Source organism: Phragmites australis, chromosome 1 (genome assembly GCF_958298935.1).
Source record: "Phragmites australis chromosome 1, lpPhrAust1.1, whole genome shotgun sequence".
NCBI lineage: Eukaryota > Viridiplantae > Streptophyta > Magnoliopsida > Poales > Poaceae > Phragmites > Phragmites australis.
Genome location: NC_084921.1, coordinates 52711375 through 52737003, shown reverse-complemented (window position 1 = coordinate 52737003; position 25629 = coordinate 52711375). Strand labels below are relative to the sequence as shown.

The following is a 25629-nucleotide window of genomic DNA, read 5'->3' as shown; positions in this document are numbered from 1 at the left end:
TAAAATCAAATTGAAGATGTTCAAATAAACAGAATCCTACTTAAGATGCTTGATTGCAGAAATTTGAACAGTAGGGGACTAAGACAAACCTAAACTCTGGGGTTTGATTATACTAATTGAAATAGCTTGGGGCCTTATAGTGCATTTTTACCATTAATATGTGTCATATAGGGTTCAGGAAGAAAAGGCAGCACCTAGAATGACAAGGTAGAGTAATAAAATGGTTTTCTAATGCTGATACTTTTTTAATGCTCGTTGTTTTTCCCATTAGTTGATAACCAGGTTTTAATTTAGGAATAACCAGAATCTATGCCAAGAAAAGCCTATTGTTATGTTAGTGTCTCTCATCAAAAGCAACATAGGTTTTCCCAGAACTCCAGCCTAAAATAGAGCACGGGAAGTGCTTCGACAACAGGTGATAAAATATATAAGAATGAGAAAGTAAATTATGTAACGAAATGGCCTGTTTAAATAGTTACAAAAAACAGAATACAATATGCTGCTCACACGAACACATTGCCGGAGGGGGGGGGGCGTTTTTTAATATGGTACTTCCTCAACACAGTGATACTTCTCAAATTTATGACATAGCAGTTAAACCAATCGAACTAATAGAAATGAGAGCATGTTATTTTGGGCCAAAACCAAACCATTTTGCCAAGAAAAATTTGTTTTTCCCACGAGGAGCTTCATCTGAAGCCTTTCCACCACTTCCACGTGCTGGCCTCTGGTTAGCTGCGATGGAAATAACCATAACCAAATCAGCAAGATCTATATCACATACAAAATTGTATTGTCATTGATCAACTTTACAAATTCGTTTAGTTAGTAGCACAGTAGATATGGAAAGAGCAGTTAACATGGTGTTCAAAATTGATACGAGTTAATAAGATCAATCCAAAGGGAGCTTTAGATGGAGCAAATTTCTGGACAGTGCTTTTTTCGTTTCTAAATCTCATCAAGGTTAACCCAGCGAACTGTGGTGCTCTTACTGAAGTGAAAATTGCTCAACTATACACAGGCAATCTGCTTATCAGATCATAAATTCATAATGAAAGCATTATAAAAATTACTTGGATTGGACTTTTTAGCATCTTGGGATGATCCTGATGCCGAAATTGAATGCTTTTTCTCTGGAGGGCTGTCTTCATTACCTAACATAAAGAATAAAATCATGTCAAACCATTATGGTAAAAAGAAAATAGATGAGTAAGGCACTTGAAAGAAATATAATTTAGAAGTAGAACACTAATTGAGTTATTCAGAAGTTTCAATTGAGTCATGAAGGTGTATGAGATGGTAAGTGGAGTTACTAATAACAAAATATTCACCCCTGGCAGCATCAGCTATTCAGCTTTAACATAACATTGCTGGGTCAATTTAAAAGGAATGGACACAAATTGCAATTTTGTCTTCAAGATGTAGGTACAGTAAGTTAACAAAAATAAGGCTAGTTTTTTAGTACATGAAGATATAATGAATGCAACTCACCATCTACAGTTGAATTTCTGTAGGTGTTCATCAGGTACTCAACAAAAGAGTGATCATTGTGATCAAGCATCACTGGTAAAATCGCAAGATAGAAGTTAAATACAACTATCACTGTATGATTTATTAACTTCTTGATTCTATACTAATAGATCAATGTCTAATGAAGATTGGTATATTACATTGTTGAAACAATTCGTGCCTCATATGCTCAGAGGTACCGAACAAAAGCAGTTGCACTGCCTCTGAATCTCTGTTTGAGCACTTCTTGGAAAGGTTGTTTGTATCTAACAGGATACCTGCAAGCTGAGGGGAAAACCATAAAAAAAATAAATCAAGAGATGCCAGTAATCTACACACGATAGTACATGTAGCAAATGCACTGACCAGAAGTTTCTTTATGTCCAAGCTCTGAAGTAGGCTATAGGCATCTTCACAATAGGTATTGGTCAGGATTGTGCAAACGGAGCCCACCTAGGAGACAAAATCAAGCATGCTTATTAAGTAAATGATGATATCATACACATTAACAGCTGCAGACACTTGAAAAGTACAAGTACACATTATTACCTCAGCTTTTGATTTCAGAACATCTTGCCCCACCACAAGCAAGCTAACTCGCTGATTCATTATTAGTCCCTCCATATCAACCTAATTAAGATTCTCAAAATCAGTATCATATACGTTTTGCTTCCCTCAGGATGTATTTACAGGTTGATTGTTCCTTTCAAAGTGGAAAAAGGATACTTGTTGCATGTCCATAAATTAGAAAACCAGTTGGAAAGAAAGAAGCTATGGACAAGAGTTAGCTGCTGCACACTGCTCTTCTTAACTCTTCTTGATTTCTAATGCAGACATCAAGTGTATCAAATTTACACTGTCCCCCAATTGTGGCTTGGATTGATTCCCCTTTCTATGCGCATATCAACTTATTATGCTACACGCACAAATGTGCACTTGCTGAAAACCTATCGGACATCATCACTCAAGTGACAATCACATGGTGCCAATCAAAATTCAGGACACCCACATGACACGACTGCAATGTGGTGCTGTATATACCCCATACCTGTCGCCTCTGCCCAAAATAAACGCCCAATAACTCCGGGACCTAAACAGTTGTCGAATTTGTCCCAAAATAAACTCCTCCACACCCTAAGCCAACCATCACCATCTGTCTCAAAGGAGCATAGTGTATTCACAGAAAAGATCACATAGTGTACCTCGTTGGCGAAGAGCAGCGCCGAGGTGTCGACCCCGACGTGGTAGAGGAGCCAAGCCGCCTGCCTGCACCCCGCCATCCTGCTCCGACGCACGTTCACCACCGGCACTGCCGCGTGGCCATCCCCCTTGTTCGACAGCATCCACGCGTAGCATATCGCCGCCACGATCGAGCTCACACCTACACAAATCCAATAATTGATCACACTGCTCAGATTCAGTTCAAATTTCAATCAGGGGGGGCTGGTTTTCCAATGGGACCAGAAATGAAGAGTCTTACTTTTGGAGGCGTCGGAGAGCACGAGCTTGGTGGACCTCGAGGCGGGGCGGTCCCCGGCGACTAGGTCATCGACGGCGGCACGCTGACGGCGGAGGAAGGAGTTGAGGCGGGCGACACCGTCGTCGAACCCTTCGGCGGCGGCGGCGGCGGAAGATGCGGAGGCGTGGCGACGGTGGCGGGAGTGCGCGTCGGAGGTGGGCGAGGTGGAGGCGGTGCCGCGGTGGGGGGAGTCGGGGGTGGAGGCGTCGTGGAAGCGGGACTTGCGGCGAGACGACTGCGGGTTTGGGGGCAGGGAGGGGGACGGGGAGAGGGGCGCGGAGGCGAAGGGGTCGGAGCGCGGCGGCGACGAGGAGACGGACGCGCTCTGCAGGATCTCGTCGCCGATGCCGCTCGGCTGCCGATGCCTGCACGCACGCACGCCGGAGGAAGAGTGTTGAGTTTAGCGGAGAGGATTGCGCCGCAATATTCGCGGCGGGTGAAGCCGACCACGACATGGGCGGCAAAATTTTGGTCCCTAAATTGGCAATTAATAAATTTCGCAAAACTACGAATAATTACATAAAATTGTCGTAAAACTATAAATTTAAACAATAATTTTATAAAATTATAGATTTAGAGTCAATCTTATCGTAAAATTACATACCTTTGCCAAAATTATCACAAAATAACATATTTAAATAATAATTTCACAAACCTACATATTTAACGTCAATTTTATTGTAGAACTATAGATTTTAGAGTAGTGGTTCCAACCTCATTACCATGATGACCGGACCCTATTTGCAATCTTAAAATAACTGTCAGCTCATGAAATGGACCATCCGGAAGCTCAGGAAACTACAGATATTTTGATAAAATTATCGTAAATAGTAAAATTATAGATTTAAACGATAGTTTCATAAAACTACAAATTTAGCTCCAATTTTATTGTAAAACTATATATTATATCGCAGACCTGTTAACCTGACAAATTAGTCCTGCTTGCAGTCACTTGAACCCCCGGACGATCCGTTTCATGAGTTGATAGCTATTATGAGACTGCAAGCAGGGTATTGTTGTCATGGTAACGAGGCTAGTAACAGCTACTCTAGAATCTATAGTTTTACGATAAAATCGATATTAGATCTATAGTTTTGTAAAATTATTGCTTAAACTTATAGTTTTACGATAATTTTATCAAAATATCTGTAATTTTACAATAAATTAGCACTAAACCTGCAGTTTTGTAAAAATATTATTTAAATTTATAGTTTTACGATAATTTTATTAAAATATTTGTAGTTTTATAAAGTTTACCTTTTTTCTAGGGCGTAAATTCGCAATTGGACCACCCCGCCCCCTCTGCGAGGATGCAGTTGGGCCACTGCCGAGGTGGTGCTGTTGCTTATAATGTTTTGGGTAGCCCTTGTTGTGGTTGGGCCTCAAAAAATACAATGTTTTGGCCTGTTTAAGGTGACCAGGAATATTAAAAAAAAAATCACAACAAAAATGATGGCTGAAACTAATTGCGGTACAGAAAATAAAATAAATATAACAGAAGTACTTGACATGAACACAAAAGTTATGGTGCGTACTTGAACAAAAGAGTTATGTTTTCAGCTAAAGTTTCATTTGCTTTTTTTAAGCTAAAGTTTCATTTGCTTTAAAAAAATCTTCGGGCAATAGGGCCAAAAGAAGTCTTGCCACACAGGCACGCAAACCAAAGTGCAAATATACTGAACTGCATGCAATTTGTGCAGGTTGTTTGCTACGCTTCTAACTCTGTAACTCTTATTTGATCAAACCGAACCGCCGGCGAGCTGTGAGCCCGCGGTGAGATTTGCACGGAACGCCAGCTGGTTAACACCGGTGGTTAGAAACTTTTTTTTAAAAGACCATCGGTGGTTAGAAATTTATTTTTTTAAGTAGTGATTCTGTAATTGAAAGTGATTTTTTAAAATAAAATATATAGAGGAAATGAATTAGGAGAAGCTATTTTTTTCAGCTCCTCAGCGAATCACTCTCACGGATTCCACTCAAATAAATTAAAAGTTGAAAACGACTGTTTGATAAAACTTCTTCTGATTTTAACCAGTAAATTGTTCTATAAGCTTTATCAAACATATCCTTAGAATGATTCGCATCATGCATCAGTGTATCACGTACACACGACCATGTCAAAACAACTCATTTCGTAAATTCGGACACGTGCGCGCGTTGCATATCTGCATGACTACACAAGTGGGAGTGATCTGATTTACCTTCTCGCGGACCGCGACATCGGGTCCCGGCGGTCGAGCGTCGGCGTGGGCTCAGTCCCGGAGCCTCCGGCGAACCTGGGCACCTGTCTGGACGGCGAGCCGACGCCCATTCGTCCCGGGGACCCGGAGCCCACCATCCTCTTCGCCTCCTCCAGCCACTCCCGCGTCTGCTTGCTCGCGCTGCTGCTGCTGCCGCCGCCGCTCTTCCCCTGCTTCCTCTCCGCCGGCGACGCTGGCCTCTTGCTGCTCTCCCCGGTCAGGTCGTACGAGCCACTGCTGCGCCGCGAGCCCACCGTGCCGAAGAACCAGTCGTTCATGAAGTCGGTCAGGTCCGGCGCCTCGTCCACCTCCATGGCAGCTGCGCGCGCGGCCAAGAACGAGTTCTTCGCCTGCGTACGTGCTCTCGCTCTTTCGCGCTGGCACACCTTTGTTTGGTTAGTATGCGTCGCGTTTTGAGATCTTTCTGTGAAGCTGTTGCGGAGACGGGGGGAGAGACGGACGAGGTGCGGGCGTGCGGCGCCGAGAGCGCGTCATGTGAAGTCGCGGCCGGCCGGGGCCGGACGGCATCTTGTATCGTAGCGCAGAGTGATCATCCCGAGGTCCTGTAATTTGCCCCGAAACGGCAGGATGTGGTACGCTGGCTGCAAGTGGAGCTCGCTGATGGGACTACAGACCATCGACAGTTGGCTTTCGCTTGGTGAAAAATCTAAAATTAAACAAAATACATGACGGTATTATTATATTTACAAATTTAGCATCTATATTTGACGCATCATTTATTAAAATATATTTTCGATATACTGTACACCAAAAACTTATATTCGGCACATCGTATGGCGAATACGGCATTTGCCTGCCGTGCGGTTTACGATGGCGTGCAAAGCCCATATTCAGCACATCGTGTGCCGAATATGACCGGGTCCGCGGTTTTTCGGTATACGGTGTACCAAAATTCTATTTTCGGTAAATGATGTGACAAATACGAATACTAAATTTATAAATATAATAATATGTTGTTTATTTCAGTAAATATACTCATGTATATTATCTAATTTTATATTTTTGCCTTCGCTTGGGTATTGATAACTTACATTAGTCTTTCTCCTTTGTGGATGAAAGATAGTCCGTAGTCCTTTACTCCTTTCTATCATAAGCTCCGCCATTGATCATTGGCTCCAATACCATGGAAACAACGCTGCAAGTTTGGATTACAATTTTACTACGTCAGATCCAACTTACATGCCGTTGGCAAGGAAACGGTCACCAAGTACAACTTTGAAAATTACTTTTTCTTAGCTTATTAGAGCAATGAAGAATGGAACTACAAGGATAAAGAGGTATTTTTTAAAAGGAATCTATTGAAACAACTCTCCTATGACATGCATACTAGCAGTCAAAGTTTTCAAATGTTAGCTAAAAGAATACCATCTTGTTTGTACCTGGGTAGTATATAGCACCTCGTTGATTTACATCCAAATAAAAGCAGAATTAAGATGTCCTCAAAGTTGAATTTTGGCCTCGAAATTTTATATACTTGTATATCACCACCGCCTCTACCGTGTGTGATTTTTTTTTCATATTGTTAAAAAACTTCTAAACAAGTTTGTATGAGGGGTTTCACAATTCGTCGCGGAGTATGCTGTATTCTACCTTTCACTGTATGAATTAAGACTTGGCAATATAAAAAAGATATGTAGAAATAGGATCAAAATATTTTCATGAATAAAAAACAAAAGAAATGCAAAAGCCAAGGAGAAAAACTAGTGAATGTTGTATCATCCACACCAATTTGACGGGATAGGTCTCCATTGTCTTATTTTACATTTTTAAACCCTCAGCAACACTATATATGTCCACATATTAACCAACTTATCCGTTTTCCCCATTCGATACAATTTTTTCCCTCAAGCCCTAGTAACCCTCATATATCTCTCCCTTTCTTCAAGCATCCTGATCTCAACATGTGGGGGTGCGGGGTTTTGGGGAAGGTTGTGAGGAATAAGTTAGTGTTTGGTTCCTGTATAAGGTGGTATATGCATGAGAAAAATCTTTATTTATCATTGAATGATAACCTAATGCCCTACGTACCATTGAAAAATTTGAGTTTACTTATTTACTATTGCTTCTAACTTTCATCCTTTACATGCCATCGTCGTCCATTTCATCAACTACCATTTGCATTTTTGCCCTATGACTTGTCAGTTTTTTTGTGTTAATGGCTATACCGCCCTTATACTCTTGCATTGACTGACGGGTGGCCCCCTCCTCCCCAACCACAATAGCAGCCGAGGGACAGTGACAACACACCCACCCCATCGGCCACGACGATGTCAATGTTGGCGACGGCCAACACACCTGGTACGCGGCCACGTGCCTGGGCATCATTCTACGTTTGGTGGGATTTGGTGAGAGCTCCGCTGCTTGCCTCCGATGTTTCTTTGCTCAATTGGGTTTGCAGCTCACAGGTGCATGTGTTCTTGGTTGGAATTCGGGTTCTTGGCTGGGGATTGCCTGGTTTCTTGGGTGATTGTGAGAGTCCACTACACAAAGCTCATATCTTTGTGCAATTCTAGTGGGGCCTTAGTGCACTAAAAATGACAGTAAAGGGGCCTTCTGAGAGTAGCACCGCCGTAGATCCATGTGTGGCAGTGGAGTAGGAGTAGAGCAGGTGCCATGCCGGGTTGATGTGCAGGGATTGGAGGTGCGCCACGTGCTAGTGCATCGGGGAGGGTGGTGGTGGGCTTGGGGCGTGATGAGGGAGTTGGCAGTCGGTGGGGGGCTCAGCCTAGAGCTCTGGGATGGGCGCGGGGGTGGCATGAGCCCTTCGGCCATGAGGGAGGGGAGCGCTAGCGCTGCGGGGAGTGCCCTTGTACACCAACAAGGGCAAATGTGTCTTTTACACTACAACTTAATAGCATCCAGGGGCCAAACAAACAAAAATGGCATGTAGGGGATGAAAGTTAGAAGCAATGGCAAATAAAGAAACTCATTTTTTTTAGTGGCACATAGGACATTAGGTTATCATTTGATGGTGAATAAGGAATTTTCTCTATATGTATGGAATGATGCGAAATATGTTGACATGTCTGTGTTTGGTTGGACGAACGGTATCAACTCGTCCAGGACAAGGTGATATAGATTCTAGAGATATTCTATCAAGGTATTGAACCATCTCATATGAGAAAATTAGCCGAACGACCTAATACAGGCTTTGTCAACTCTTGTAATTACATATACTTAGTAATGATTAGTGAGTATTAGTGAGAAGTAAGAACAATTAGGTATGCATTAGTTACAATTAGATGTTATCAACCATAATTAACTATTAATGTGGTTAATTAGCAATGAGTAGTGATATATTAAGTTATAATTAATTATAATTAGTAAATATTAGTACTAATTAGAATAGTTTGTTGATAATTATAATTATAAAATTATCATATTATAAAGAAATTAAGATATAAATAGATATATTGCTTATCTTTTTAGCAACTAAACACATTTATATGTGCATCTGTCGGTGTATTAGGAACCAGGGGTCCCTGAGTCCCAAGACCGGACCGGCCGTCCGCCACATGTCACCATCCCGCGAGGTCCACCCTGTAGGAGAAGAAGAAACTAAGTCCCGGGGGAAGGTGCTCGGGGCCGTAGCCTCTAGGTTCCCGAGCACCCCGGTTCCCCGATGATCCGCAGAGTCCAAATACCGGGAAGGAAGTGCTCATCCAAGTGCTCGGGAGAGAGTGCTCGGGGCTGCACGTGGCAGCCCCCGAGGACTCGGTTCCCCGAAGGTCTCATCCAAGTGCTCGGGAGAGAGTGCTCGGGGCTGCACGTGGCAGCCCCCGAGGACTCGGTTCCCCGAAGGTCTCATCCAAGTGCTCGGGAGAGAGTGCTCGGGGCTGCACGTGGCAGCCCCCGAGGACTCGGTTCCCCAAGGGTCTCACCCAAGTGCTTGGGAGAGAGTGCTCGGGGCTGCACGTGGCAGCCTCCGAGGACTCAGTTCCCCGAAGATCTCACCCAAGTACTCGGAAGAGAGTGCTCGGGGCTGCACGTGGCAGCCCCCGAAGACTCGGTTCCCCGAAGGTTCGCGCAAGATCGTCCGACGACTCGAAGGGTCCCATCGTCGAGGTGTCAGCCAGTCAAGGGCCCAATGCCGCATTTAATAGGCACGCGCGGCCTGACATCCTGACATCCTGACATTCTCAGCTGCCCACGCCCCAGTGTCAGACCCTGCCATGCACTGGCAGGGGGGCGTGGGTCCATTAAATGCACGGGTCCTGTCCCGTTTCATCTGGATACCTCGGGATAACGTTGCCAGGATCGAAGCGCTCCGCCTGCCACCCTGCCCTGGCAAAAGAACAAGACAGGGTGGGCGCACCGGGCACCTCTGAGACTGCCCGGTGGGCCCCCTTAATGGCGCCGCAGGGCATCCACAGTGGCGGGTGGTCGGATGCGCGCCGCATTTTTCCACCGCCCCTGTCACTTCGCCAAAACGGAATGATGACGCCTTTCTCCGTAGCACCTTGGCACTCGCATCCCCTCTTTCCCATTCAGGATATGTCGAGGTCGGCACGCCTATAAAAGGAAAGGATGGAGAACACGTAAAAGGGTGGGAAAAAAGAAAAAGGACGCAGACGCTCGAACCAGCTCAAGCCAAGCTAGAACACGAGAGCCTCAAACTCTCTATAAGTGGCTCTCTCTTGTAACCAGATACATCCTTGAAGAATTCCCTTCAAGGATAGATATAGCACTCACACAGGAGTAGGGTGTTACGCCTCCGCGCGGCCCGAACCTGTCTAAACCCCGGGGCACCCATCTTTCTCGCATTAGGGCGATCATCTTCCACCAGCCACTGCATTTATTTCCGTTCTCACTTATTTCCCAGACAAGATTATCCAGGATCATCCCCCCGGCCGAATCTCTAAAAAGGGGTCTCTCGGGATCCCTGCGACAGGAGTTCACCCTCCGATAGCTGGCGCGCCAGGTAGGGGGGAATATCCCTGGATTGTTTGTTTCGCTTTCTTCCCACAGGAAAAGATGGCCGGTGGGCATCGCCTCCAGCGTTCCGGCTCCACTTCCAGTGACGGGGCGCTGCCCGACGCCAGAGGAGGCCCAGTCGCTGCTGCGTACCAGCAACAGCCACCATCCACGTGCGCGGTTTTTCCCGCTCACGGGGATCAAGGCGCTGGGCTCATCAGGGCCGCCGCCGCCGCTGCCGACGCACTTTCCGACCCCAAGCAGGTGGTCGGGACCCCGGCCGCCAGGTCCGCCTCTGGACCGCGTCGGGTGCCACCACGACGCGGGCTCGCTTTCAGCGAGGCCAGCCCAGGGAGCGCGCTGCTTGCAGCACATGCTCTCCTTAGGCACCCGCCCGTTCAGGCCACGCCGAACACTCCGGAAGGCCGGTGGATACAAGATGTCGTCGCTTTGGACTGCACTGCTCGTCGCCAGGTGCAGGCCAGGAGTCCTCGCACCACTTCCCGGCATGGTGCCGCCAGAGCCGGCTCCTCAACGGGCAACACCCGCACGAGCCGAGGGGTCTCCAGGCGAAGTGCCGTCCCCCTGGTCGTATCTGAAGCCCAGGACCTTCGTTTGCGCCTTGACGAGCGGAGGGGCCACGAGGATGCCCGAGTTACTCTCGAGCGTCAGCGGGAGACCCGGCAGGGGGTCGGGGCAGAGGACCAGGCTTCCTCTCTCCCGGTCCAAGGCCACCAGGGATCCCCGGCTCGCTGCCACTCGCCACCGAGGACCCCCGCTCGCGCTGCGGGGTACGGCACCGGCTGCCGTGCCTTCACCACCGAGCTCCGCCGGGTCAGGTGGCCTTCCAAGTTCCACCCCGAGTTGCCGGAGAAGTACGATGGGTCTATCGACCCCGTCGAGTTCCTCCAGATCTACACAACGGCCGTCCAAGCGGCCGGAGGCAGTGAAAAGGTGATGGCAAACTACTTTCATGTTGCCTTGAGGGGCTCCGCCCGCTCTTGGCTTATGAACTTACCCCCAGGGTCTATCGGCTCCGACAAGCGGGAAAAGAAGAAGAGAAGGAAGCGCGAGGCCGCTCCCGTTGAGCCAACCCAGGTCCCCGCTCACAGGGTGCCGCAAGAGCCCGATCACCGGCAAGAGCGCCGGCCGGGTGTCGATCGACGCCCCGTCAGGGCTCCTGCTCGGGCCTCCGTGCCTACGAGGGCCCCGGCTCCAGCAAGGGCACCAGCTCCAGCGAGAGCCCCGGCCCCTGGCCGAGCTCCCGCTCCAGCGAGGGCCCCCGCTCCCGCGGGGCCCGAGCCAGGTAAATGGTGTCCCATACACCAGACCAGATGGCACGACCTCACGGAGTGTCGTACGGTCAAAGGACTCGTGGAGCAGCGCCAGAGGGAACGCGACGAGTCCCGTGGAGGAGGCGATACTGAGGTCACCCCCGACAACGCCGAGCTCGGCTTCCAGGAGCCCGAGCACACCGTCGCCTTCATCGACGGGGGCGCGTATACGCCTTCCTCGCGCCGTGGCATCAAGGTCATGCGACGCGAGGTGTGCTCGGCAACCCCGAGCGAGGAGGCCGCAAGGCCCCTAAGGTGGTCGGATACTTCGATCACGTTCAGCATGGCTGATCACCCCGCCAGTACTACAGCCGTGGGGCGACTACCTTTGGTAGTGTCCCCCACTGTCTGCAATGTCAAGGTCGGCAGGGTGCTGATCGACGGTGGTGCTGGCCTCAACCTCCTTTCTAAGGAGGCTTTTGAGAAGCTACATGTGTCTTCCCGACGCCTAAAGCCGTCGCTCCCTTTCTGTGGAGTGACCCCTGGGCACTCCCTGCCCCTCGGGCAGGTTGAGTTGCCTGTCACGTTCGGGAGCTGGGACAATTTCCACACGGAGTGCGTCCTCTTCGATGTCGCGGAGCTCCCTCTCCCCTACAACGCCATCCTCGGGCGTCCGGCGCTCGCCAAGTTTATGATGGCCGTGCATTATGCATACCTTACGGTTAAGATGCCCGGCCCCGCAGGCTCCATCTCTGTGATCGCCGATTCCTGCGGCGCCGTCTCCTGCGCTGAACAGTCATACATGGCTCTGGTCTTAGCGCAGGCCGAGGTCGATGGCTCTACAGGGGGCCCAGGACCCTCTTCATCCAAACCCCGACTCGCCGCCGACACCTCTGTTCCAACGAAGGAGGTCGTGGTGGGCGAAGACGCTACCCAGGTTGTCCGTATCGGCAGCAACCTGGGCAGCAAATAGGAAAGCGCGCTCGTCGCCTTCCTCCGGGCTAACGTAGACGTGTTTGCCTGGCAACAGTCTGACATGCCCGGGATCCCTAGGGAGGTGATCGAGCATCACTTGGCGGTACGTCCGGACGCCAGCCCGGTGAAGCAGAAGGTCCGGCGGCAGGCGCCAGAGCGCCAGGAGTTTATCCGCGAGCAGGTCAGCAAGCTCCTCAACGCCGGATTCATCCGAGAAGTCCTCCACCCCGACTGGCTAGCAAACCCAGTCATCGTCCCAAAGGCCAATGGCAAGCTCCGCATGTGCGTGGACTACACCGACCTAAATAAGGTTTGCCCTAAAGATCCCTTCCCCTTGCCTCGTATTGATCAAATTATAGATTCAACTGCGGGATGCGATCTTTTATGCTTTCTAGATGCAAACTCTGGGTATCACCAGATTCGCATGGCCGTAGGGGACGAGGAAAAAACTGCTTTTACCACCCCGGTGGGGACTTATTGCTACATGTCAATGCCTTTCGGCCTGCGCAACGCTGGATCATCCTTCCAGCGCGCTATTCGTATTACTCTTGACTCGCAGGTTGGCCGTAACGTCGAGGCTTACATCGACGACCTCGTGGTCAAAACCCGAGACCGTGCCACCCTGCTCGAGGACCTTGCTGAGACTTTCAACAGTCTCTGTTCTACCCGCCTCAAGCTCAACCCGGAGAAGTGTGTCTTCGGGGTGCCGGCGGGCAAGCTTCTTGGTTTCTTGGTCTCTGACCGAGGGATCGAGGTCAATCCAGAAAAGATCCGGGCCATCGAGCAGATGCGACCCCCGGTTCGACTCAAGGAGGTCCAGCGCCTCGCCGGCTGCATGGCAGCCCTCGGGCGCTTCATCTCCAAGCTCGGGGAGCGAGGGCTCCCCCTCTTCAAGCTTCTGAAGAAATCCGGTCGTTTTGACTGGACGCCGGAGGCCGAGCAGGCCTTCCGCGACTTAAAGAAGTACCTCACTTCGCCACCCGTGTTGGTGGCTCCCTCTCAAGGTGAGCCCCTACTACTCTACGTTTCGGCCACTCCTCAGGTCGTGAGCATAGTGCTGGTGGTGGAGCGCGACGAGTGTTTGAGGCCGGGTGCTGGGTCCCAGCTCCCAGAGGCCCCCGACCACTCACTTGTCCTCGCGGCTCCCCCTGGGCAAGGGGTCGAGTCCAAGCACACTGCTCTTCCCAGCCAAGGAGTCGAGCCCGAGTGCCCGGCCAGCCCCGACCGTGCCGCCCACCCTGGGGGCTGCAGTAGCCCCCCGGGTGGAGCCGCCGTCCGGGCTCGCCGGGTGCAGCGACCGGTGTACTTCGTCAGTGAAGTCCTCCGGGAAGCCAAGACAAGATATCCCCAGGCGCAAAAGCTACTCTATGCCGTGCTCGTCGCCTCCCGGAAGCTGCGCCACTACTTCCAGGCGCACAAGGTCTCGGTGGTTACCACTTATCCACTGGGACCCATTCTCCGGAACCGGGAAGGCACCGGGCGCGTTGTCAAATGGGCAGTAGAGCTGGCGGAGTTCGACCTACACTTCGTCAGTCGCCAGGCAATCAAAAGCCAGGCGCTCTCTGACTTCTTGGCAGAGTGGACGCCCGTCCCCTGCGTCGTCCCAGAAGAGGTCTCTGCCTATCCCGGGCACGACGCGCCCGAGTACTGGGTCATGCACTTCGACGGCTCCCTCTCGCTGAAAGGCGCAGGGGCCGGAGTGGTTCTCACCTCCCCAACGGGTGAAGAGCTCCGGTACGTCGTACAGTCGCAGTTCCGCGCATCCAACAACATGGCGGAGTATGAAGGTCTCATCGCCAGCCTTCGGGCTGCGGTGGGGCTCGGGATTCATCGCCTCCTGGTCAAAGGGGACTCCCAACTGGTCGTCAACTAGGTATCCAAGGAGTACCAGTGCACGGATCCTTAAATGGTGGCGTACGTGACTGCAGTTAGGAAGCTCGAGAGACGCTTCGACGGCCTCGAATTGCGGCATATCCCTCGCCGCGACAATGCTCCGGCCGACGAGCTCTCTCGCCTGGCCTCCTCACGTGCGCGCGTCCCTGCCGGAGTCTTTGAAGAAAGACTCGCACGGCCTTCCGTCCTGCCTGCCGAACAGGATGAAGGGGAAACCTCGAACTCAATTCAGGGGACCCCGGCGGTGCCCTCAGTGGGAAGCCCCGTCAGGGCGCCGCCGTCCGGCGAGTGCGCTGTGCTCGCCGAATGTTCTCAAGATGCCTCGTGGATGTCTGACATCCGAGGGTACTTGAAAGAAAAGTTCCTACCCGAGGATGAGACGTCTGCCGAAAGAGTTGCTTGGCAGTCCAGACGCTATGCCATAGTAGATGAGGATCTCTACCCGAGGGTACTGTCGGTGTATTAGGAACCAGGGGTCCCTGAGTCCCAAGACCGGACCGGCCGTCCGCCACATGTCACCATCCCGCGAGGTCCACCCTGCAGGAGAAGAAGAAACTAAGTCCCGGGGGAAGGTGCTCGGGGCCGTAGCCTCTAGGTTCCCGAGCACCCCGGTTCCCCGATGATCCGCAGAGTCCAAATACCGGGAAGGAAGTGCTCATCCAAGTGCTCGGGAGAGAGTGCTCGGGGCTGCACGTGGCAGCCCCCGAGGACTCGGTTCCCCGAAGGTCTCATCCAAGTGCTCGGGAGAGAGTGCTCGGGGCTGCACGTGGCAGCCCCCGAGGACTCGGTTCCCCAAGGGTCTCACCCAAGTGCTCGGGAGAGAGTGCTCGGGGCTGCACGTGGCAGCCTCCGAGGACTCAGTTCCCCGAAGATCTCACCCAAGTACTCGGAAGAGAGTGCTCGGGGCTGCACGTGGCAGCCCCCGAAGACTCGGTTCCCCGAAGGTTCGCGCAAGATCGTCCGATGACTCGAAGGGTCCCATCGTCGAGGTGTCAGCCAGTCAAGGGCCCAATGCCGCATTTAATAGGCACGCGCGGCCTGACATCCTGACATCCTGACATTCTCAGCTGCCCACGCCCCAGTGTCAGACCCTGCCATGCACTGGCAGGGGGGCGTGGGTCCATTAAATGCACGGGTCCTGTCCCGTTTCATCTGGATACCTCGGGATAACGTTGCCAGGATCGAAGCGCTCCGCCTGCCACCCTGCCCTGGCAAAAGAACAAGACAGGGTGGGCGCACCGGGCACCTCTGAGACTGCCCGGTGGGCCCCCTTAATGGCGCCGCAGGGCATCCACAGTGGCGGGTGGTCGGATGCGCGCCGCATTTTTCCACCGCCCCTGTCACTTCGCCAAAACGGAATGATGACGCCTTTCTCCGTAGCACCTTGGCACTCGCATCCCCTCTTTCCCATTCAGGATATGTCGAGGTCGGCGCGCCTATAAAAGGAAAGGATGGAGAACACGTAAAAGGGTGGGAAAAAAAGAAAGAGGACGCAGATGCTCGAACCAGCTCAAGCCAAGCTAGAACACGAGAGCCTCAAGCTCTCTATAAGTGGCTCTCTCTTGTAACCAGATACATCCTTAAAGAATTCCCTTCAAGGATAGATATAGCACTCACACAGGAGTAGGGTGTTACGCCTCCGCGCGGCCCGAACCTGTCTAAACCCCGGGGCACCCATCTTTCTCGCATTAGGGCGATCATCTTCCACCAGCCACTGCATTTATTTCCGTTCTCACTTATTTCCCAGACAAGATTATCCAGGATCATCCCCCCGGCCGAATCTCTAAAAAGGGGTCTCTCGGGATCTCTGCGACAGGAGTTCACCCTCCGACAGCATCCCATTTCCATGGATCCAACTAAACACTAAACACATTCATATGTGCATCCCATTTCCATGGATCCAACTAAACACTCTCATTTACCGTTCTATACATTGAATCAAATATGCTACTTGTATCATCTCATCTAGAATCTTCTATTTGTAGCATCTAGACCTCTAGTTAAGTGATAAGTGTTTCGGTGATTAATGATAATCGTACTATTGTGACTAACATCTATATTTTGAAGGGAATAAAAAATTTAGTTCACAATGTTAATAGGGTATTCTTGGTTCCTAAGTTGAACTTATGGACCATCAAATAACTTAAGCATCAAGATTAAGGATCTTCTAGTTCTAAATGTCATAAGGAGGTGAAGGACACTTAAAGTAGTATATGTTCCTTTTTAGTAGTCTTTCAACCATACAATAAAGAGTGGCTAAGAGTAGTCGTTTTACCTGGGTGAGTTTAGACATGGATAATACACACTTGTGAAACTCTAGCACTAAGGAGTTCAGAGAAGCCTATGGATAAGTTGCCGAGAAGTTAGAACTCGAACTTGGTTGAATTGGATGAGTTCAGAAGAAAATACCTACACCATATGATCCGGTGATCCTGAATATGAACTCGACGGAGTATTCTTGGTTCGGTTCAGAAAGTTGTTGAGTGCACTGGACGGTCCGTCGATCTACAAAGTCATTTATACTGGAGCATTTTTTGGGTAACGTGGCTAGAAAAACAACAAGTCCACGCCGGATGGTCCGGCGCCTGCATGATGAACACGCCAGAGTGTTTGGACTCAGAAGGACAATTTTGAGTCCACACGCTGGATGGCCCGATGTTGAGGGTGAAGAACGCCAGAGCATTTTTCACAGAACATGATTGTTGGTAGAAGAATTGAGTGTACATGCTGGATGGTTTGGCATTCATCGAATGGCATCGTTGGAGAAATTTTTGCAGAGAAGAAATTTCATATTGGTTTCTGTGTTTGTACACATCGAATGGTCCGACGTGTGAACCGGAGGCTTCACCAAAGTATTTCTTGCAGTAACGACTAATGACAGCTGGCACGGTTTGGGGCTCTAAAAATGTACACCCAGATAGTTTAACGTGGGTGAGCCGGTGCACGCCGGACCTTCTGGTGTTCACAGAAAGTTGGGTTGTTGAGCAACGGCTAGATTTGGACCTTTAGCCTGTAAATATCCCCTCACTTGGTTTGATTTTAATCTCTTGTGACCCAGAAAAGTTCATACATTATGTGTGTCATCAAGAAGCAAGAGAGAGCACATAATTGATTTTCAAGTCCCTAATTGAATATTAAGGACGTCATTATTATTTCAAGAGTAGCAAGTGTGCATCTAACTATAGTCTAGACTTGATCTTGGTCAAGTAAAGCTATTGTCTTGTTATAATTGATGGTTGGCAACATTTATCCAGTCTTTGGTGATTGGAGATGTTTTGGTGAGCTCTTAGAGTTCTTGTGGGAGCCACAGAAAGAGTTATGTACTTAGTTTGATGCCCGTCAATCCGAAGATGGAGAATCGTCAATCATGAGGGAGCACTTGAGTTTTGGTGACTCAAGGAGGAACGATATTCTTGGTGGATGCTCCAACGAGAACTAGGGGGTGACAACTCCTCGATACATCAGGAAAAAATTCGGTATTCTCTTGTCCCTCTCTTTACCATTCTATAGTTTAATTTGAGCATTTACATTTTTGCAAGCTTTTAATTCCGCATTTACATAGTGTCTTTGCTTGCTAGTTGTGTTGCCTTCTCCTAGCTTGTTCATGTAGTCGCATTTTCTTTCTTCTAGGCTAAGATTGGTAATTATTCTAGAATCGGTAGAAGTTTTAATTGCCCAATTCACCCATCTCTTAGGTCATTCGATCATTTCAATTGGTATCAGAGCCTCGTGCTCTTGATAGGTTTAAAATCCTAGAGCAATAGCCACGGAGAATGGCGGTAGCGTGTCAAGGTTTGAGAGAAATAACTTTGCCTATTGAAAAGTTCGCATGGCGGGCTATCTTGAGACTATTTTCTGACTAGCCACCTTAATTTGGGATTGATCAACCTTTTACCGAATAACAAGCTAGATGGAATGGTGAGGCTAAAAATTCTATATTTGAGGGAATTAGTCAAGAGGTTTTCTCTAGAGTTAGGAGCAAGGAACTAGCTCATGAAATTTGGACCGCTCTTTGTGAAATTCATGAGGGCTCTAAGAGAATTCGTGAGGAAAGATATCATATGCTTATGAATGCTTTTAATCAATTTAAGATGCTTCCAAATGAGTTATGTAATGATATGTATTCTCGTATGAATATGCTTATTGAAAAAATCAATTCTCTTGAATTTACTCTATTGTCTGAGGGAGACATTATTCGTAGGATCTTAATGTTGCTTCCAAAGTCATAATACAATATTGTCATATCTCTTCTTAATAAAAGGGACATCAATGGTATGACCATTACTGACGCTGTTGGAAAGATATATGCTTATGAGATATTCTTGTTTGGAGACTAAGAGTCCTCATCTAAGAAAAATCTTGCTCTTAAGGCAAAGATAATTGATAATAAGAATATGAAGATGAAGCTCTCATTATCGAGTGAAAACGATGAAGATGATGATGACTCCAACACCGATCTTGCTCTCCTTATGAGAAGAACCACAAGGATGATATCCAAGTTCAACAAGAAGGACTACAACTATGATCCCAAGAAGAACAAATTTATCTCAAGAAATTTTGACAAGTCTGGTGGCAGAGGCAAGAAGAAGTACTACAATTGTGGTAACCTTGCTCACATATCATATGATTGCCCTCATCCTAATAAGAGACACAAGAATAAGAGCAAGAAGCATAATGCAAGTGACGATGAGAACAAGCACAAGAAGAAAAAGAAGCTCTTCAACAAGAAATGTGAATGCCGCAAGGTCTACATAGTTGGTGAATGAGTCTCTGGCGAGAGCTCAAGCGATGATGAAGATAACAACTTCGCGGACCTCACCATCACCAATAATGATCCACTACTATCTCCACCACCTATGTGTCTCATGGCAAAAGGTAACAACAAGGTGAGTAATGATAAAGATGACAATAGTGATGATAATGGACTTTTTCCTAATGACATATATAAGCTCATAAATAATTATGTTACTATCACCAAGAAATAAAAAAGCTAAAATTAAGTCTCTTTAAAATGCTAATGCTAAATTTAGTCCTAGTCATGATGAGTTGCTTGTTAAATACAACGATGTGTTTAAGAAATATGATAAAATAGTTGCATCTAGTGAGTCTTTTGAGGCTAATAAGAAGAAGCTAAAACTTGAACATGTGGATTTAAAATGTAAATACCAAGAATTTGATGTAGCTAATCTAAACTTGTTTGATAGACATGTATAAAGCAAATCCATTCGAGTGATGAGGAACTTACTTCGTTTCCACCATCGATCCAAAGGAATTGGCTCTAATCTCCACTGTTTGGATCTGGTTCTGATCCCCACCTAAACTTACACGTGAAGCCATCCATGGACGAGAAAACCCCATGGATTAAGGGAAACCCAAGGGATTAATAAAACCTACCCACTATCCCTTGGTTTCTTAAGACTTAGGGATGAAGAAGAAGATAGGCAAGTCTGGGCTGGGTAAAATTTGGGGGTACTGCAAGTTGGAACCTTCGGGATTGACCGTGCGATGACCATTTGCTCGGTTAAGTCACTGGCCCGTAACAGAAAAATAGCCCAGGCAAAGAGGAAGATGATAAGCCAGTGGTCCATCAAATCCTAAGCCCAAAAAAGGAAAACGTCGCTACTGAGAACAGAAAATCCGGAAAAGATCGACCACCACGCCTAACCCAACGAGCGCAACGTCAGGCCGAAGTTAATTTTACAGAATCCAGTCCTAAGTAAGAACTATTTTACTGTAATGACATATATATTTTTTAAAATAAATTTTATAAGATTCAATCTCACGTGTAGACCTCGCGAGACGTTGACATGTGTTCTCTATCAAACAGGCATGCACGCATATAAGCCGTTGGATCAAGGGTAAATAGCGTGAATGGAGGTCTCACGATGATCTTTCTCAAGAGGGTTTTGTAAAATTTGTTTCTTTTTTTTTCTCTTCTTTTTTCTCTTCAGCTCAACCATTAGATCAGAAGATATATGATCGGATCAGAATTTTATGAAAAATCTTTCATAGTAAAATTCTATATGATTTGCTTCCACGTCAGCCCCAAATCAACCGTCTAAGAAAGGCCCACAAGTCATTCCCCAACTAGAAAACAAACCACACACTATGCCCCAAACTCTCGGTCGAATCGCCAAACCCAAAGCACCACAGCTGCTATTTCCATATGGCATAGGGGAGCAAAGAAGTGCTTGTAAATTAACCTTTCCAGCGAAAGAGTACCATAAGTCACCATGCTTGGCGCGTCGGAATAATAGTATCACCAAACCAGTTGCCCATGGTGGCTAGCCCCCTCGCCGGTTTAGGAAAATAATGTAGCCGTGTGGGCTTCTATTGTGTCTATCTTGTGGATTCAGATGTCATCTTGTGGACACAGCTGCCTCCGCTGCCAGTCGTGATGTTTGTACATATTTGTAACTGCATAACTTGGTTTCCAGACTCGAAAATTCTGTGAGCTGAAATGCTGGGCAATCCAATGATATGCTTACATGCTAATCTTGACACGGTTGTTAATCTTCACGAGATACTCTAATCCATTTATTTTGCCTCGCTCTGTATGCAATGCTGCTCACAGGTTTCCTATAGCATTGTTCTCGCTCTTTTGCTTAAACTTTGTATATCTGAACACCGAGTTTGGAAGACTTCCTCAGCATGCACTTGTATAAGTTCGCGAAGGAAAATATGATGGCAAGACATGATATCTCAGACTAAGACACTGGGCATTGCTACAAAAGCAGGAAGAAAGAGTGGATATATATAGCATGGCGAGCTCTGAAGGTGTTTTCCATATAATTCTTTGTAAACATGGGTGACGATTTAGTAATATGTTATGAGTTGCTCAAAATGTCAAACAATATATGGCTTGTTATTCATTTTCTTTAAAACTTCGACGTGAGCTAGATATTGCATCGAATGATGCAAAAGACCGAAACATTTTTCCTTCTAAAAAAAAGCAGCCAGAACTCAGGATATACTGGCGTTCTATATCTTAGAAACGAACAAAACCTAGACGTGGTGAAAAGTGCATCTGATTAAAATTAATCTCCGTTTGATTTATCTGATTTGGATTTTTTTATAGATCATGTCGTCTAAGACTTTTTAAGTGGAATATCGTGTAAGGCTTGAGACGGCGAATTTAGAGTTGGGCCTAAAGTCAACATGGATCTAAATTCGCCGATCATATCTTCTGAGGCCTAGGCCCAAAGTGAGGGTTCCCCTTGCTCTCCGTCTATCTTTCTCTTTTTCCAAATTTGCCCCTCCCCTCTTCTTTTTCGAGGATCCCTCAACGGACGGCCAGATCTTCCGGAAGACGAATCGAACGGCCTACACGCGAGGGTCTCCCTTTAAAATGACCCGAGGGCACCGCAAAACCCTAAGCTCCGCCTCCTCCCCTTCCCGCTCCACACTCTCCTAGGGTTTTTCGCGGCTGCGCCTCCGCTTCCTCGAGCCCGGCGCGATGGAGTTCTGGGGTAATCCCTCTCTCTCCCTCCCTTCCCACTGCTCCCTTCTCCTGCTCGATGCGTTTCGCGGTTCGGTTCGTTCTCGGGATGTTGCGGTTTTGAGATTTTCGGGCTCGATTTCGGTAGTTGGATCGTTCAAACCGTCGCTCCTTTCGCATAGGCCGTATGCATTTATAAATATTCGAATGTTGCTACTCCGTGCTCCCTGATCCTGTTAAGGCTCTGATCCACCCTGTACCGCGGTCCGCAGATTAGCCGTCTTCATCTGGTTGATGTTGTAGTTGCAGATACTGCTCTGTTAGTTTGTCTGCTATGGAACTTGATGTATTGAATTGCTTCATTTTATCTTCCTGTTGCAACATATGCTTGCCCTATCTGACAATCATTAGTGGGGGCGTGCGACTATATGATTTGGTCCCCTTGCTTATACAACTTTTTTGGGGAGTTATTTTTTATAGCTTACATTGTGTTAGTCGGTATCATGTAAGATGTATTCTGTTGAAACACATCTGGTATATCACGTAGTTATGTGATTGCCTATGATAACGCTATGCTGACTCAGCCATGGATGGATATTATGCATGCGGTACCTTTATCCACAATAGAGTTTGAATGTTTCTCGGTTTTTCCATTCGAGAAAGAAGCAATTGGATTTCTTTGGTCATCAACCATTATGCTGCTGTGAAATTAGTCCATTATATTTGTTGACTCAGCAGATCTTTTTTTTTTTCACATGACTTCTGATGAACATTTGTTGATATTGGATATTCATTTAGCTATTAGTGCTAGATTTTTTTGCTATTGTTTTCATCTGGTAAAGAGCGCAATATAACATTGTTAAGCGTCCTCCTCAATTCCTCATTTGCAATAATGAATTTTAGAATTGAAGCCTGCGTATTGTGCTGTTTGACTAATTTACCTCATTCATACAGGTGAAGAAGTGAAGCCAGGAGTGACTGTTTCTTGCGAAGTTGGTGATGGTTATGTTATCCACCTCTCACAGGTTTACCCAATTAGTTTTGTTTTTATTTGTGAGTGCATAATTCTTATGAGTTTTATCTGAATTGATTTTGTGTTCTTTTTGTTGTGTAGGCTGCAGTGGGGGAAACAAAGAAAGGGAGTGAGAATGTAGTTGTATCTGTCAAAGTTAATGATAAGAAGTTGGTCATTGGAACTCTGTCAGCTGAAAAGCACCCTCAGATTATGTGCGATTTGATTTTCGACCAAAAATTTGAGCTATCACATAGTTCGAAGACTACTAGTGTTTTCTTGTGCGGTTACAAGTCTCAGATGCCTGATATGTTTGAATCTGATTCTGGTGAAGATGAAGGTAAAGTCCTGATTAGATATTGTTACTGCTACTATATTGTTCAACAATCACAGGAACCAAATAATATTTTTCCATTTCAGATGAAGAGCTGGAAACTGAACAAATTCCAATGACAAATAATGTAATTGGTATGAGATTTTCTTTTATTCTTGCACCATGAACTTCGTTGTGCCTTACCTTGATGCTGAGTGTACAAAAGGTTATTTATTGCATGTGTCACTTTTTATTTTTCATTTCAAGAAAAATCTGCTGCAAAGGTTCCTGTGAAGGACAGTAAAAAGGACGAACAAGAAACGTCCAGTGGTGATGATGATCTGAGTGATGATTCAGAAGATGATAGTATGTCTGATGATGAGTCCAGTGGTGATGATGATATCAGTGATGATTCGGAAGATGAAGAAACTCCTGAGAAGGTGTGCACCGGATAGTTGCCCTTGTTTTTTTGCCTATACAATATTGTCTGACCTCTATTTGTTCTGGATTGTAGCCTGAAGTTGGCAAGAAAAGAGCATCTGAAACTGGCTTGAAGACACCTTCTGATAAGAAGGCAAAGATTTCAACACCATCTGGCCAGAAAACAGGTGCGCTGCTCATTCTGGGTTCTTAAAACCTTACTGATGAAGGGTGCCACATGAATAATTTGAGCTATTTTTTCATTCATCTCAGGTGACAAGAAGGGCGTTCATGTGGCAACTCCTCATCCAGCAAAGCAGGCCAGCAAGGCCAGCAAGATTCCTGCAGACAGCAAGTCAAAGGAGAAGGCCCCCAAGACTCCTGCAGACAGCAAGTCAAAGGAGAAGGCCCCCAGGACTCCTGCAGACAGTAAGTCAAAGGAGAAGGCCCCCAAGACTCCTGCAGACAGCAAGTCAAAGGAGAAGACCCCCAAATCAGGGAGCCATGCCTGCAAGTCGTGCAGCAAGTACGTACACAGCAATTTGACATTTTTTTCAAATGAAAGCTTGACAATTTGATATTATTCGCAGCCTTTGCTAAATCCCATGTTGATCCTCTTCTTTCAGGACATTCGGCAGTGCGGGAGCAATGGAGGCTCATCAGAAGGCAAAGCATTGAGCCTAGATGGATACGCTGCCCAGCAAATATCCTCTAATCAGCAGAAGAAATAGTATTTCTAGTCTTTAAAGCATGCATATGGGATATGTCGTTAGTTGGAACATGTCCAATTTTTGGTCGTTTGACAGTGCTTATTTTTCGGTGAGTTTAGTTATTGAGCTGTTGGGTGAGGTTGATCAGAAGCTTGTGAGCTTGATGTAAGTTTCTGGTGCTACGATGCTATGGTACCCTGTGTTCCTGCGTATGGGAGGACCCCATCCTATGTGAAATCTCCCTCTTTTGTGACCTGGATTTCTGTTTACACCCCGTTTGCTTGTCCACTTTGTGGCGTTGCTTCCTTTTTCTTCTTTTAAATAGAAGTGATGTTCACTTCTTCCATTTACAGTTTGGTCGTTCTATGCTTTTGCAATGAGGTAACTGCCTAACAGGCGGTAGGACATTGCGCTAAAATAAGCACAAGCTCTTATAGTTTGCAAGAAGTGGCACATAACTTAATTTCATCGCCTTCTGTTTGGGAGATCGCAAGTTACATAGAGTTAACTTGCGAAGAAAGCCATCATCCATGAAAGAAAATCTGCTATACGCCAACCAGCATAACGACGATGGATTTCAGGACAGAACGGCACCGTAGCATTGCCCTAACGATGTTCCAAAGGACCAATAGGGAGCAGACATGCTGATGCTGCCTTCGCTGTCAATGCAAACTTGTTTACACCGCAGCCCAGTCCCAGAATCCAGTTACCACCCTAGCTAAGTAGTAACACCCAGTCCCGAAAATACTTCGGCTCACATATGAGCACTATGCTTCACCTTGCAACGAGTTTCCAGAGTCCAGACCGACGGAGTGGAAAGTCCTGGGTATACGAGGAAAACTCCATGTGCAAATATATGTCATCATTTAGATGGAAGAAGGATCAAATAAAAGAGCCTGAGAAATTACTTGCTGCATGACTTGCAAGCATAGCCCCGGGATTGCTTAGGACCTGTTTTTTTCAACTGAATGTTATGAAAAATAGCTTGTAGATTGTGTATCGTAAGAAACTGAATTGTATAATCTGTAGAAATGGGTGAAATCCGGATTGTTAGATTGTTACAATCTGAAGATTGATTTGTTACAAGCTAAATTGTAATGAGAACCTATTTATTTCAGATAAAGATTATAGAGCAGCTGATCTCTAGTTGAAACAAAACAGGGCCTTAGAGCTGTCATTGATTGAAGGTGTCTTCTTCACCTGCTCTGATGATGGATAAGGGGTCGCAACATGGACGTGGCCACTTTTCTTAGCAGTGCCACTGCCTGCACGAAAGTTCAACAAACAGTGAGGTTCCGGTGGCGTGGAAAAGAACCGGAAGCTAAACAAGTTTACGATTAAAAGTAACACTTAATCACCAGTTCTGTTGCCCATTGATGGTGTAACTATTT

General features: G+C 47.1%; 2 protein-coding genes across 2 annotated transcripts; one reads left to right on the top strand and one right to left on the bottom strand.

The window, feature by feature from the left end:
- Positions 1-111: 111 nt before the first annotated feature.
- Positions 112-3418, bottom strand: LOC133890740 (uncharacterized). The gene is made up of 8 exons (XM_062331263.1): positions 2990-3418; positions 2712-2890; positions 2059-2139; positions 1876-1962; positions 1671-1794; positions 1492-1563; positions 1074-1154; positions 112-735 (listed from the first exon to the last, which is right to left on the bottom strand). The coding sequence occupies exons 2-8, from the start codon at positions 2850-2852 to the stop codon at positions 629-631; spliced, it is 693 nt and encodes a 230-aa protein (XP_062187247.1). The 5' UTR covers positions 2853-2890; positions 2990-3418; the 3' UTR covers positions 112-628.
- Positions 3419-21703: 18285 nt separating this feature from the next.
- Positions 21704-24507, top strand: LOC133927016 (histone deacetylase HDT3-like). The gene is made up of 8 exons (XM_062373251.1): positions 21704-21814; positions 22738-22808; positions 22898-23135; positions 23216-23263; positions 23376-23548; positions 23623-23716; positions 23802-24054; positions 24155-24507. Exons 1-8 carry the CDS (start codon positions 21802-21804, stop codon positions 24204-24206), a joined length of 942 nt encoding a protein of 313 aa, XP_062229235.1. The 5' UTR covers positions 21704-21801; the 3' UTR covers positions 24207-24507.
- Positions 24508-25629: the final 1122 nt, after the last annotated feature.

What these genes read in the sequence shown, in the direction of transcription:
- LOC133927016 (XM_062373251.1), top strand. An exon ending in AATGACAAATAATGTAATTG is followed by an intron (nt 23,264 to 23,375) that starts GTATGAGATTTT and finishes TTTCATTTCAAG; the next exon opens with AAAAATCTGCTGCAAAGGTT. An exon ending in ATGAAGAAACTCCTGAGAAG is followed by an intron (nt 23,549 to 23,622) that starts GTGTGCACCGGA and finishes TCTGGATTGTAG; the next exon opens with CCTGAAGTTGGCAAGAAAAG.
- LOC133890740 (XM_062331263.1), bottom strand. Translation starts at nt 2,852, where the DNA reads ATGCTGTCGAACAAGGGGGATGGCCACGCGGCAGTGCCGGTGGTGAAC. An exon ending in CGCTGCTCTTCGCCAACGAG is followed by an intron (nt 2,140 to 2,711) that starts GTACACTATGTG and finishes AATCTTAATTAG; the next exon opens with GTTGATATGGAGGGACTAAT. An exon ending in TGCTAAAAAGTCCAATCCAA is followed by an intron (nt 736 to 1,073) that starts GTAATTTTTATA and finishes TTTCCATCGCAG; the next exon opens with CTAACCAGAGGCCAGCACGT.